General features: G+C 45.1%; 1 protein-coding gene across 1 annotated transcript in view; it reads left to right on the top strand.

Annotated features, from left to right (window-relative positions):
* The first annotated feature begins 2,297 nt into the window (after nt 1-2,297).
* LOC144147037 (protein arginine N-methyltransferase 5-like) overlaps nt 2,298-14,215 on the top strand; it is a 77,276-nt gene continuing 65,358 nt past the window's right edge. Inside the window, exons 1-2 of the mRNA XM_077679068.1 lie at nt 2,298-2,451; nt 8,594-8,700. Of these exons, the coding sequence (XP_077535194.1) occupies nt 2,363-2,451; nt 8,594-8,700 (196 nt within the window). The 5' untranslated portion in view covers nt 2,298-2,362. The remainder of the gene's footprint in view (nt 2,452-8,593; nt 8,701-14,215) is intronic.

Below are 14,215 nucleotides of genomic sequence, written 5' to 3'. Positions count from 1 at the left end.
CTCTTTGAAAGGTACCTACCCGGTTCATAGCTGGCGCTCCTTTTAACAACCAATTCAAACGCAAAAATTGCATTAGAAATAAAAGGAGATATAATTTTTTTGGCTCGTAGACATAAAGGTACTGTGACGTCGCGTAAATATTAGGAAGCGATTATTTAAATATTAAAAGATACAGTGATCACGCAAGGATAAATCAGAGGTCAAGGAAAGAAAATGACTTACAATTGCGACCTCTTTTGTGTGTTGCATGGCACTTCGAGTGTGAGCTTCCCAAAGCCAGGGCGCTTCTGCCCTTGCACCGTTCTCTCATGTGGGCGTTAATGCGACAGGCCCGTGAATATACACAGCTCTGGGCAGCCACCGCCCAAGCAAAAAGCAGCCGTGGACGCAATGGAGGGGCTTTAGTTGTGACCGAGGTCGAAGATGGCCATCGGGTATTAGTTACGGTCGCGACCGCCGTCTGCCCGCGGTAGGGCTGATGACTGTCGCGCCTTCGCGCTTACAATAAAGCCGCGCCGGATTAGACGAACCAATGCGATACGCTGCTGTCGCATTCATGTAAACCCGCTTTGGGGGCAGCGTGCCCTTTTTGTCAAGTGGGTGTTCCCCAGTCTCCTAGGTTAGCGAAAAATACCGCCGAACGAATCTGCCTAATCGCGGTGGAGAAAATGTCTGTCTGGAACACCGCTTTCAGGAGAGGACATGCAATGCGCGCAAGCTGAGACCACGGCCTCCGCGATCGGCTGCCGGCCCCCGCCGGCAGCCGATCGCGGAGGCCGTGCTGAGACCATACAATTATCCCACGCCAACACCCTCCCAGGCTCCACAGAAACGTGAAAAAGAATGAAGGGGTGACGTGCAGAAGAGGGGCATACTTTGCTGTGCTCCTCACCCACAAAAGCCCTCTGCCCTCACCACCCCCCCCCCCCCCCCCCCCCCCCCGACAGTCATCCAGCTAAAGCCGACGTTTCGCCCCATACGCAGAACCATCGTTTTCTTCAGACCCTTTACTGGTTCTGCTTCCGCATACAAAGATCGTCTTTTCCCTTTCGGGCCTTCATCGTGCCAGTCTTCACCCATCAATGACCGGCGGTCCCTCTTTTTTTGCGTACTCCATGCTTCCCCGGCCATACCGTGACGAGTCAATCTACTCTGCTGAGAACGACTCAGCCGGGCAATTATTCTCTGTGTGGCCACATGCCACACACAAAGGGACACAACGCACGCCTTTGGCGTCCCGTAGGCTGAGCTTACCCGAAGGCGCCATCGCTTTTGGAGCTGCAGCCCTCGCAATTATCCTGAACTGTGGGCTTCGTTTTGTGTAAGCACCAATGCGTCAGGACAGGCATTCAGTCGTGAATGTTTTTAATAGTAGCACGTCCGAAGGTTATGCCCCTTTGTTCACAGGCGACGTACCAGGCATAACAGGCAGCACGGCGCCGGCCGGAAAAATTTCGGGGGGGGCTTGAGCCCGGTCAGCCCCCCCCCTGGCTACGCCACTACTGGTTGATGACACGTATGTATGTGATCAATTGTTAGTAGTCTTCCCTAAACCTAGCCCGTTCTCTTGGTAGTTGGAAATTTGGGCTGTTGCTTATGCGATTAATTATTACCTTCGTAAACAACAGTCATACGACCGTGAATTGGCTGACGGACCTGTTTTTCGCACGGGCACGAGGTAACGGCGATGGTGCCCTACGCCATACGTGGGAACACCTAGTCGACACAGAGAAACTCAAAATTTCACCTCCCCTACACCACACCTCATACACTTTTTTAAGAACAGTTTGAAACCCCCCAATGCACATATTGCAGCGCGCACCCGAACATGTTTCTCACGAGCAGCATACTCGCATTTTCCAATCCTTGCGTCGGTGAGTACACTCGGTCAACCAGTAGGCCCTACAGCCGTACGCTGAAGCGGCCTTCGAGGTTGCCTTCACAAGCACCGTGCACTAAGGGCGCTGCCTGATCAAAACATTGAATTTATTTTATAAATGAAGTTTGTTCATCCATTCATTCCCCCGCATTTACTGACTGCGTTCCGGCATAGTTAATTCAGACGCCACTGCAATGCTGATCTAAGGCTTGAAGCCAGAGTTCGAAGCTGGCGCCTTAACCACCTTGACCGTGTTCACGGCCGGCGGATACAACCCGTATAAAATATTGGATGAAAAATACACGTAAAAAGTATTATTTGGCTTAAAAAAACTTCTAGAGCGTTTTGTGTGTATGTGCGTTCGTTTTTTTTTCTTAATAAAAAGAAACTGCCAACCAGGGTCCAGTGTCGCCACAGTCCTTCTGGGAACTTTCCAACTTTTCTTTCTTTATTACGTGTTGCGGCTTTGCGGCATGTTTGAACATGGCGGACGTGAAGGCAATTTCGTGCGGTTTGGCTCTTAATATTGTTGGTGACTTGGAGAAAGAATTGACGTCTGCCCAGAATGCCGGGTTGGTACTTAATATTCTTTGTAAAAGCGTGGCTGATTTGTTATCGAATATGTTCTTGCTTCTGTAAGCTCTTTTCAGTGGCTTTAGCGAAGCACCTCGCCATGCCTTCCTACTCTTTGTCTTATCAGGCTTACTTATGTCCGCAAATCGTTAAAGTCGGCATTATACACAATGCGATGAATTTAGTTTCGGTTATGATGTTTCGTGCAACATTTTTACGCTTATATTCTGCAGTGTCATTCTCGCGACCTCTCGAAACGATGTATTTAAAGCAGCCGGCTTGTGTTAGTTGGACCGGCTAAGGGTTAATAAAGCCAGAACTGCCTCTAAATCTTATTCCTCGCGGTGTTGCGCGTGTTGCGCGAAGAATAAATGCGCGTTGAGATGCCTAAATTAGATCATTTTAATAATTCAATTCTTTTGTCGGCAAGTTGGTGTTCGCGTCTCCACGTGGTCTTGTGCGTTCGAAAGACGCACGCATGAGCGAGCTTTCGTGAGCCGCAAAACGTTGTTGCGTCTCGTATTATCATGCATTGAATAGATTTCTCAAAAGCGTCGAAAGTTTGTTCAACCTTTTTGTTTACCTGCAAACCATGTTCAGTAGCTTTTTGGGGTACTTTCCTGTGCGTTCGATTCATTTTTGTGTGAACAGGCTGATGTCTGAATGCACGGCCAACCAAACAGCGTTTCAAGTAGCGGGTGTGCCGTCGTTGGATATAGTGATGCCATAGCGGTCTCCATTTCCTGGGGCTAAATGTGTACTGCTTCCGTGTTTCAAGGGCGATTCACCCTTCTTCCGTGTTTCAAGGGCGATTCACCCTTGTTGTTTCTATGACATCTGGCCTTTACACATAAGGAAATTGCTGGTACCTGCAGGTTCTACATTCATTGAGGCTTTGGTTGCAGCACTAGCCAAACATAGTTTAGAGCAAGCACTTCCATTGCATATTTTTCTTCATTCAATGTAACTGGGAAAGAAGCAGCACAGTTTTTTTTTTTTGGTACATATCTCCTGTTCATGAAAAATGAAGTATGCTGTCTAGCTTTGGCCCAGATGTTTAGTGTTCACTGCAGCATTCTTGCAACAAACTGAAGAGTTCTGCAGTTGACGTCACCCTGTCTGAACAGCTTCCTGAATCCTTTGTTGACTGCATCCTTTAAGGGACACTGAAGGGATTTGTAAACATTTGAGATTACTGGTACAAATTGTAGTCTGGAGTCTCTAGGCCATGTTTTGACCACTCTCGCTGTGTTTACACGACTTTATTCAGTATAAAAATCAATTCGCAAATGCTTACTTCTCTGCATTCTCCCTACCGATTTCCTATGACGTTTCGTATTATGTCATTAGATGGATTGGCTTGACTGCACTATTGCAGGGCTCGCCGACCCTCCAATAGAAGCAGTTGGCCCAGCGTTTAGTCTGCCAGCTGCCGGCGGGTCATCGCAATTTGTTCGCTCAGTTGAAATTAAGCCACGGCACGTTTGTGCCTGCCTTTAGTTTGTTAGTTCGTAGACTGTATCAAGCTCTAAGTTCAAGTTGCTCCACGCGCGCACATGTGACGCTTCGCTGACTGGTATGCTAGTAGAAAATTCTAAGGCCAGTTGAAGGTGGGAGAAGAGTCAGCAAAGTTAATATAGGTACTGAGGAGTTAAAATCAACCGAAACTTTTATCGTACAGCGTAAAAACAGGGTGCGGGAAGCACTTTTCGCGCTGTGTGAACTAGCACAGTGGTCAGCAGCGCGACCACACATCTGCGAATTCTTTTCCGCCTAGTGAATGCGACGCTTGAAATGAGATATTTGCGGGAATTTGGGGGACGCTTACTGCACAAGTGCTATTCAAGAAAGTAATCTAAGCTGCTCGAAATGCTAAAACTAAATAAAAATGTAAACTGGCTATACATTTATACTATTTATGTCCGCCCCCGGCAGCGCTGGTTTGGCTTGGACATCGTCCATTCACGTAGCACCTTGTATTGACGTCACTGTTTTATTTGATACAGCCGCGCATGGTAGTTTTTCTTCTTTCAGGTTTTATAAAAAAAATACCACCTTATCGACCACATAAACGATGAAAAGTGTTTATTGGAGCCAGTCTACGCAGTGCAAGCAAGAGCAGGAGCTTCACGAGAAAAAAAGGGAAAGGACAAGAAGGAAAGGGGGGGGGGGGGTGACCATTTGTCGTTGAGTCGCGCCTTAATTGAGAAAAAGGTTGTGCATCAAAATGAGCCATTGCAAGGAACAAGCAGGGTAGTTGCAGCTGGCAGTGGTTGTTGGACATGCAAGGCACAGCATTGAATAGTGAGAGCTGGCAAAGGGTTGATTTTAAATGGCTCCAAAGAATGCCCCTTCCAGCGGCTTTGTTTGCAGGTTGTTTCCCAATTGCAGGGCTGAACCCATCTTAAGGGGGACTCGCCTGATCGCTTCCTATGGGACTTACCAATTCATGACCCACGAGCTTAAAAAGCATCGTGCGCCAATACGAAAGATTTTACGAATTCATAGAAATGCTCTTAACGGCCTAGTTTGCTTCTTTTATAAGCATGTCACTTTTTTTTCCCTGATATAAAAAATTAGTTCATCCAGTTTTCACAAGGTAGCGCTAGCTGTTGAACAAGACTTTTATTTTTTTGTTTAAGTACCTCTAAAATAAGCAAACTAGGCCGTTGTGAACATTGATATGTATTTTGAAAGCTTTTTGTATTAGTGCACGGTGGTTTTTAAGTTCGTAGGTCATGAAGTAGGAATATTAGCGGGTGGGTCCTTCGTAATACTCGTCACTGCCTCGGGTAGAAGGGCCATTTACTGCTATTGCGAAGTGCGCGAGTGGCGTGTGGTCATTTGCCCGTTAAAAATTTAATATTGTTTCACAGGGTTAATTCAAGACTAGCACGAGAGCAGGCTGCTCTCCCTTGGTTATTCTTGGTTCAGCAGGGTTATGGTTATCCTAAGACGGCCTATGTGTAAATTTCAAGCAAAGACATTCACGCAGAACAAAATCTGTTTCAGGTTGAGATATACAGCTGTATTAGCACACATTTCTCATGTCCAGACTATTATGAGAAGTTAAACAGCGTGTAAGGAAGGTAAACAAAAATTTAGTTTGTTGAATGAAATGGGGCTGCAAGTTAAACGACAGGAAATCGTGCCAAATTTCTGCTCTTAAAGCTGACTTTTGCATGGCAGGCTGCTGCGCGAGAAGCTCCTGTTTCATCCATGCCTACACTAACACCTTTGCTCACATGCGCCATACATACAGCAGCAAGTGGAGACAGCCAATGAGGTGGTGTAGCACGAGGAACGTCTCTGTCAGCAAGAAAGATGTGACCTCCTCTTTCTTGCTGGCTTAGCACATTCTTTCGTTCAGGAAGTTCCATAAACTGAATGAGTTTTTTACTCTTTGCGCATCTTCATGCAGAAAAATAAAAAGCTTCCGCGTACACTTTTACTGGGAACACCAGTGGCTGCCATAAGACTACACAGTGTTTAGCAGTCATGATGTGCTTGCATGTCAACAGTTTAGTGCTTTGCACCAGCAGCATTGCCAAATTGGAATGAGGCTTCAACACCAGCCCCTGATCAAAATTTCACCTGATTTCACCAACACTGAAATACAGCCGTTTGAATGTATTTCTGGCTCCTGCATCTCTTCTGTGCATTCATTCAAGCGGTCAACATCTTGTAAGAGTTTCCCAAAAACTGAAAGGGCGTTTTTCTTTTAAAAAATATGGGGCTGAACCTAAGAGTTTTTTTTTTTTTTTTTCCCAAATCTATACTTTTAATTGGGCACAGATTGGTTGTCATGGTGCCAACATGGACATTAAAAAGCCATTTTTTCTGTTCTTTTCTCACTTATTTTATCCGTAAAGGGATCATTTGCCTTTTATACAAAGCATACACATACCTGCCAGGTTTCCCTAATTTTCCGGGAGACTCTGGAATTTGCATGGTTTTGTACGATTGTACGACCGAAACAAAATCTCCCGAAAACGCACCCGCCTTTGGCCATATCTTTTTCCCAGTCTGGCCACAATGTGCCGGAGGTATACCTGACAATCTAACCCGACACCAATTGGCATCGTTATCAGCGAAGTGCTTGAAAGTCGTAGTCGGCCATGCGCAGACGGTGGACCTGTTTATCCCCTTGTTAGTTTACTATTTATAGAAACGCAGCGCCGCCGCCGCTTTCATTTACGCACGAGCACGGTCGTTCTGAAGATTTAGCAATTCTCCAGCGTGTAGCTTGTTGTTAGTTTAAACAAAACAGTTCGGTTCCTGCTGTTTTGTATTGCGCTTGGCAGTACTATTTCCAGGACTGTTTGAAAAGGGCGGCGTCGGCCACGTCGAACATTTAAGTGCTGTAGCTTGTTGGTAGTTTGGACGAAGAAACAGTTCATTCCCTGCTATGTTGCAAGTAAATAAAAAAATGTGTGTAAAGTTACGTATTCTGTTGTTTCTACTACACCCCCCCTCCCCGTCAGATCTCCCTAATTCCATCCTGGCAAACCTGGCAGGTATGCATACATAACCTAAACAAATCTGAGGGAAGTCGCTATCACTACAGTACGCCGTGGAGAGCTGGGTGGATAGGGTTCCTCTCTCGGGCTGTACACGCTTCAGGAACAAAATGATGCAACATGCTTCTGATTATTATGCAAGTACATGTAAAGGCCTACATCTGGGGAGAAGTTCAGAAAAACCAAATATTTGTTTTTTTTATGTTATGTTAGCATCTGAACTTTGTGTTTTTTGTTTTTTTTCTCCAATCGTGTGTGTGTTTCATTGTAGCCGCATTTTATTCATTTATAATATTTGGTGTGTTTGTTTATAAATGTAAGAAGCATTTGCGAGTAAAATATGAAGGTTGTAATACTTAGGCTCAAAGTTAAAAAAAATTTAGCTGAGCCGAATTTGACGTTTTATTATGAAAAATTTATATTCTGGTCAGCACCAAAACTTTAGAGAAATGTGCAGCGGGCGTGAATTCAGCATAAAATTTACTGATTGTCCCTCATAAATATTTTCGCAGGTAGACGTCACTAAAGTTGGCCGAGGCGCACGGGCAGGCAAAGGTCCACCACGTCGTGTTCCAAACTTTTTTGCAGTTAAATAAAATTTTTCCTGGGGAAAACATTGGTAAATTTGGACATTAGAATGATCAGGGAATGATATAAAAATTTCAAGCCAATTGAAGAGGTCGACGACCCACCCTTAGTTCGATCTTATCCGAAATGGCCAGTGTTTTTCTTGGTTTCGTCCATCCCATCGCTGAGGAATCGGCTTAGGTTAGCAAAGTGAGTTTGAGCAAAGTGAAATCAGATTTCTTATTCATATCTGTCGCAGTGCTAGGGAATTTTTACTCCATTTTTTTTATGGGCATTCTCGCGCATTAAGTTACCGGGCATCCAATACCATGCTCAGTACTTCTTTCCAAACTTGGTATTAAAACGTAAGACCTGGTGTAACCTAATATTCTTCTCAAGTTAATGTATCAGCATTTAACATATTACTACTCGTTCAGGTACATGCAGTTATCGTAGAAAACAAGTTAGTGAAGAATTTGCTAGAAAGGAAACACTAGGGGGGTGTCCTGCATAAAAAATTTTGGAGGATTTTTTTCGGTGTGTTTTGTCTCAAATACAAAATGTCAAATTTTGTTTTCAATTTTTTCAAGGGTGGCTAAAACCAAAAAAATTCTTGTCGGGCTCATCAAAAGATGCCTGCAATCCGGTAATGCCCATCACTCTTAGTGTTTAGGAGCTGGAAAAGCTTCCATTCAAGGCAAGAAAACCATGGTTCAGAGCCCCAACATACTTTTTCACCACTTTTCGCCAGATATTGTGTAGCCGCACCTGTACCTTGACAGCAGTAGCCACCAAATTTCACCATGCGGAAATGCTGCTTTGCAGCATGCCCATCTTGTAGGCATTTCCTTTCTCTTCGTTTTGCCAAATTTGTACCATCCCTCCACTTTGGTAGGTACCAGCTAGCCGTTTTAAAGCTTTCCTTGCAGCTCAGCCTGGTCGTCGGGAGCATTGTTAAAATAAGCCCCATGCAAAGGCAGTGCTCTTCTTCTTCTTCTTCTTTTTTTTTTTTTAGTGGCTTGAACTAATTGCTATTTGCTGTGCTCTCTTCTAGGTACAACTTTGTGGTGGTTGATGTTGCCCATCCACGGGCGAGGCCTCGGGGTGGCGATGTCGACATGACGCCATTTTTCCGACCTGACACCGTTTTAAGCTCTGCGGGTAAGTCATTTGATGGTGCATATAAAGAAGGTGAACAAAAGGGGCATTATTATGTACAGTATGGAGTGGCATCGTTGTTTTGTGCGGTGTTAATACCCGATGATAAAAAACGCACATAAAATTGCTTCCCAAACACATGAACTGCACAGGTGGATTAAGTTTTTGTTCTGCTCTTGTTTGTTAATATTGCTTGTGCCTTGGCGTGGGGCACGGGCTTTGGCGGTGTTTTACAACTCGTTGCTCATGTATACTCTCCCATTGCACCATTTGCACTCTTTGTTAGGTACACACTTCTCCCTTGAGGTGGTTGTGTGATCAATTTAATTTTCTTCTTCATAAAATGCTGTTACCAAAGGTGCAGCAGAAAGCAGCAGAAGGTGAAAGGAAAAAGTTTCCTGCCTTTGCCAGGTACATCAAGCTGTTGGTTTTAGTGCTTGCTTTTCAAAATTTACTGGCAGGCTATGTTAGAACTATATCAGTTGGGCTGTGGCAAATTAGAAGCAGGTGTAATTGACCCGCCGCGGTGGCTCTGTGGCTAAGGCGTTGCGCTGCTGAGCACGAGGTCGCGGGTTCGATTCCCGGCCGCGGCGGCCGCTTTTCTGATGGAGGCGAAAAGCAAAAACGCCCGTGTGTACGAGATTTCGGCGCACGATAAAGATCCCCAGGTGGTCAAAATTAATCCGGAGCATTCCACTACGGCGCGCCTCATCGCCTGCGTTGCGTCGGCGCGTTAAACCCCACAATCAAATCAAAATCAAATCAAAGCAGGTGTAATTGGAAGGGGAGCATGAGGAGCAGGGTTCTCCCCAGAAATTTCTGAGGTGGGCATTTCGAGAACAGGAGGAGGAATGTTAAGTTCAAGTATTTCAAATATTCGTCAGAAACATTGATTAACTGTGGTAAAGTACCGCGTATTATGGTGCCACTGCATGGTGGAAATTGTAAGTACTTAAACAAAATATAGAAGCAATAAGTGCAAGCATTGACTCCAAGATTTGCACATCTGTGGCAATTTTTCAAAACTAAAAGCAACTTGTTCGGACACCACCATGTAATTAGGTGGCACGATGGGCAGCCAGCTGCAGCTGGAATTGCTCTCGCACAGTGACCGTTTTTATATCTTCAGGCGCATTTCAATAGGGTTTGTCGGAGTGGTAGAGGCCTACCGAATTTAAGCATTGGGTGGTGAATCAGAGTGGTGGGCGATGAAGAAGAGCAGTGGGGGGCATTTCCACCGCCGCCCACCGTGGGGAGAACTCTGGTGAGGAGATGCACGACACAGCTACATGCGCAAGTGCAATTTTCAGTAAGGTATAACCAGAGTCCTTCAATGCTTTTCTGGGCACGAAACTCTGGCCGAAGTTTCATTCGGGGGCAAAAGCTGTCACTAGGATCGCCCCTGTCAGGCGACGCTTGCTGGCCGGCTGTTTCTCCGTCGGCAACACACCTACATACATCTGGGGCCCCATTCTCGACTGCACAAATTCCCGGGAAATTTGCCATGTTTTTTGCGCAAGCACAACGTAAGCAATCTGTGACATGATGCACGTATAGCTCTGACGACATGCAGCGTAAATTGACGCTTCACTCATAAATATCACAACCAAGATATCAAATATTGCGCATTAAAGATATAAAAACACTTGGCATGTGCTATAAAAATTAAGCCGGTAGGTGAGGCTGGCAAGAGAAACACATTTCTTCAGGTCAAAATTGGCGTCAACACCACAAGGCGATCGAGTAACGTTGATCCAAAAGCGAGCGAAAGGCGGATGTCCAGCTACAGAACATTGCACAATTGTTTTTACCGTACCTATTTATTTCTTTTAATTGCTTTTAGTAACATAGTTTGGCTCTCTGCTTCAATGCAAGCTTTGTTGCGTTATCACCTTCCCGGCCACCACCGCCGCCACGCCATCGTCTGCTGCTATGTTACAAGTTTATGGCGCGATCACAGAAAAAGACGGCCGCGACCATCGCTTCTATGTCACACAAGAGCAGTGAAGCGCTACGCCTGATAACCGCGGAGCGCACTGATGTCGCCGATTCACTCATTCGTCAAGCTCGACTTCAATCAGCGCGCTGTAATGAACCAGAGTCACTTTTCTTTATTTTTCTCTTGAGTTCGATCATGTGACCCAGCAGCTTACTAGGACGAGTGTGGACAAATGTTATGCATTGGGTTCTCTGTATGGACAGGCTTTGCCCTCTTATGTTGCGGTTACGCCAAACATAATTTTTATTATTGCCAAACATAAAAGCAAAATACTGCACGTTATTTCTATGCTACGTGATTGCTGGCTTGAGAACAGTTGAAACTATAATTTTTTTCCGTAGAAAACATGCTTTAAACCACGTGCATGCGAAACTGCGCCTGCTGCAAATTCGCGGACATTTCGCAGCGCGGAAGGTCGGGGAAATTTTTTGCCCTATTTCGTGGCAAAAACAAGCCGCCATTTTCAAGCTGTTATGTAACATTACGTCACTTTTACGCAGCCTGAAGTTGCCAATGCATGTTGTGTCGTTCCCGCCAGCTGTTTAAATTACGTCACGCCTTCTCAGCCAATCACAGAGAGGGCATGTATTACAAGCAGTATTGTTGTTGAATCAGGCTTGCGTTGTCATGTCCAGTGCATTTAGTTGCTGGCCAAGAATTGTGCACTTCACGTAGAGAGAAATAAGGCATACTTTAAAACTGTTGACAGTAACTGTCATGAAACGTCAAAATGACAAAAGCACAAGCAACCGCTTTGTCAACCGGAAGCACGTGACCAAAATTGAAAGCCAATCAGAAAAGACTTCCGGCGAATTTCCAGATTTCCCGGCAATTTGTGCAGTCGAGAATAGGGCCCCTGCTCTTAATTTCTACCAGTAAAAAGGCGCACATACTGTGCATATTTTTGTATCAGTTATTGTTGCGTAGCTTAGCTGCGAGATAGTTGCGACAAGCACAGTCAAATTTTCGCTTTGGAATGGTGCTTTCGGTTTCTGGCTAGCCTTTGATTTGTTGCCTAGATGATACTGGATAACTAGTGCCGGAATTAAGGCCCTGCTCTGGATACGTCATTGTTGACGTCACGAAAACACGTTTCTATGGGAGAATCGAAATTTTGGCTTAAAATTATTAATTTCTCAGTTAGTAAAGCATTGTTTGCTGCCAGACAAGCACTAATGGCACTATGAAACACTAAATCTTTCGAATAAAACAAACTTGTATTTGGTCTGCGTGGCTTCTTTAGCACAAATTTTTTATTTTTGACAATTGCAGTAGCTTTTATCTTGTGGATGATTAGGTAAACTAAGCAGTTTACAAACAAAAGTTTATTTCGTGTCAAGTGTTAGGCAGACTGCCTTTTTTTTCTTCTTCTTCTGGGAGCCTTCTGTGCCAGTTTTCCTTTTACCAGCAGAACTTTTCTGTTTGCATGCTTAATGAAATATTTTTCACAAGGCCTCCACTCAGGTCTCAGTACAGGGAAGAAAATCTTTGGGTCTTAGTGATGTTATTTTCTTTGGTATTCTGTCACAATGCATGCCAGAAAGTAATCGTTCTTCTGCAAGAAAATGAGAAAGGTGGAAAGTAAGATACGGGGTAAGGAATACTGATGCAAGTCCCTTTCAGTTCGCGAAAAGTATTGAGGTGGGCCAACAAAAAAAAAAAAAAAAAAAATCTGCCACTTTCTTTTTTTTTTCTTTTTTCTTCTGTTAAGTGTGTATAATGGTGGAAAAATGACATGGATTATAGTGGCTACTACTGTAGCATTATTGTTCAAGCTCTGGAAAGTAATGGTGTTCATGGTGTTCAAGTAATGTTCAAGTCTGAGGTTTTGAGTGCCATGTGTGCATTCATCGTTGCTGCACTTGTTGCAGATGGTGCTTATCCTTTGTAGAGCAACCGTTTGCACGCAGGTGTTCGGCAAGTTTTCGTTTAAATCAGCTGGCTCTGGCTTCACAGACAAGAGAATGAAAGCACAAACATAGGCGTGTGTTGCAGGGAGAAGGAGTGAAGGTGCAGACAGTCGTTGCAGTTGGCACTTCTGTGAATGCACCGTGCCATTTCTTTCTACAAACTGGCTTTTTTTCCACGAACTGGCTGATGCCTGTCAACCAGTCTTGCCGTCTGTTCTATACTCGGGTACAACTTAAAAGCGGCAATGGAAGTTTCTCCTGTGCCTTGTCACCACAGCTGGCTGTTCCTCCACTCGGCGCAAAGAGTGCGTTACCGTGAGTATTTTGAGTGCGACACGAATTGCTTCCGGGATTTTTATGGACCACTGCAGCGACGACAAACTACATGTGAAAAAGCAGGCAATGTCACGCATTAAGCGTAATCTCGTTTCAAAATTCACATACGGTGACATCTGTGTCCGCCGCTTCAGCGGAGGGATACATTACTTGAGCTATTGCCGTTCTTAACTTGTACCCAAGCATAGCTTGAGGTTGGTCGCCATTAGCCTCTGCTGCTGTGTCTAGATTTTGAGGTTGGCATTTCAGCTGCAGTCTTACTGTCATTCCCAGGAGGGTTGCAGAAAAATATAGATAGCACTCACATCGAGCATTGTATACCAAACTGGGTAGTTTCTCATCAAGCAGTTTTGTGAGCAGTCGTCGAGTTATGTCGCTGCAAGGGGGTGGGGGGCTGCAATGACCCTTAAGGCAGATATGGCTAACTTGCCCATCAGCTTCCAACCTCGGGAGCTCCCTTTCCCCTTTCTCGCATACTCATGCCAATGGCTGCTGGTGTCAGGTTGGAAGTGCAATAGCCAAGGCAGTGTGGAAGCTGGAGGTGTCTCGTGAAGCTGGTAAATTCCTGATGTCTTGCAACATTGGCCAACTACTTGTGTCGTTGTGGATGCTTGTAGTTTTTCATGTTGGTCATTGTCATCTCATTGTCCAAACGAGGTGTTGATGCAACATTGTCGGCCTGGGGCCACTTCGCTGCTCTTCTGCAGTTCAGATGGTTACTATCAAGCATCTGTTTCAGCAACTTTCTCAAAGAACTGAAGGGCGGGCAAGGCAGACAGTTAAATGCCAACAGTGGATTGAAAGCTGGAAAAAGTAGCTAATTGTATTGCATGGTAGATATTGAAAGCTAATTCAAACAAAGCCTAAGATATTGCCAGTAACCAAAAGTGGGCTCAGTAGAATTATGTATAAAATTCTTTCTTAAAGGCCAACTGCACTCAAATTTTTCTTTGTCCAAATAAGTAGTCTATGGTCTTAAAATCACCATGGCGAAATCCTTAGCTTCGTAATCATAGAGAGCGCTAGGTACCGCCGTTCAAAGTACCTCCGAGCAGACGACGTTTGCACCTGGCGGAGAGTCGCCGAAACAAGTTCCGAGCGGCCTGTGACGGAGGTTGGGTAACCTCTCCAGTGGAGCTCGCCTTGCAGGGTGCTCCGCCGGGCGCAGGGATGCGTTCGCCCGGGTTTCTCTGCTACACCAGCGCGCTGTACCGCCATTGCCATCACATGTTTAAACTAACCGCGTAGGCAGTAATATCTGCCTTTTTTTTTT

This window comes from Haemaphysalis longicornis, unplaced genomic scaffold (assembly GCF_048455015.1).
Source record: "Haemaphysalis longicornis isolate Haplotype H1 unplaced genomic scaffold, Haemaphysalis longicornis Haplotype H1 scaffold_1, whole genome shotgun sequence".
NCBI lineage: Eukaryota > Metazoa > Arthropoda > Arachnida > Ixodida > Ixodidae > Haemaphysalis > Haemaphysalis longicornis.
Note: the sequence above shows the minus strand (reverse complement) of the source record. Positions and strands in the feature narration are given on the sequence as shown.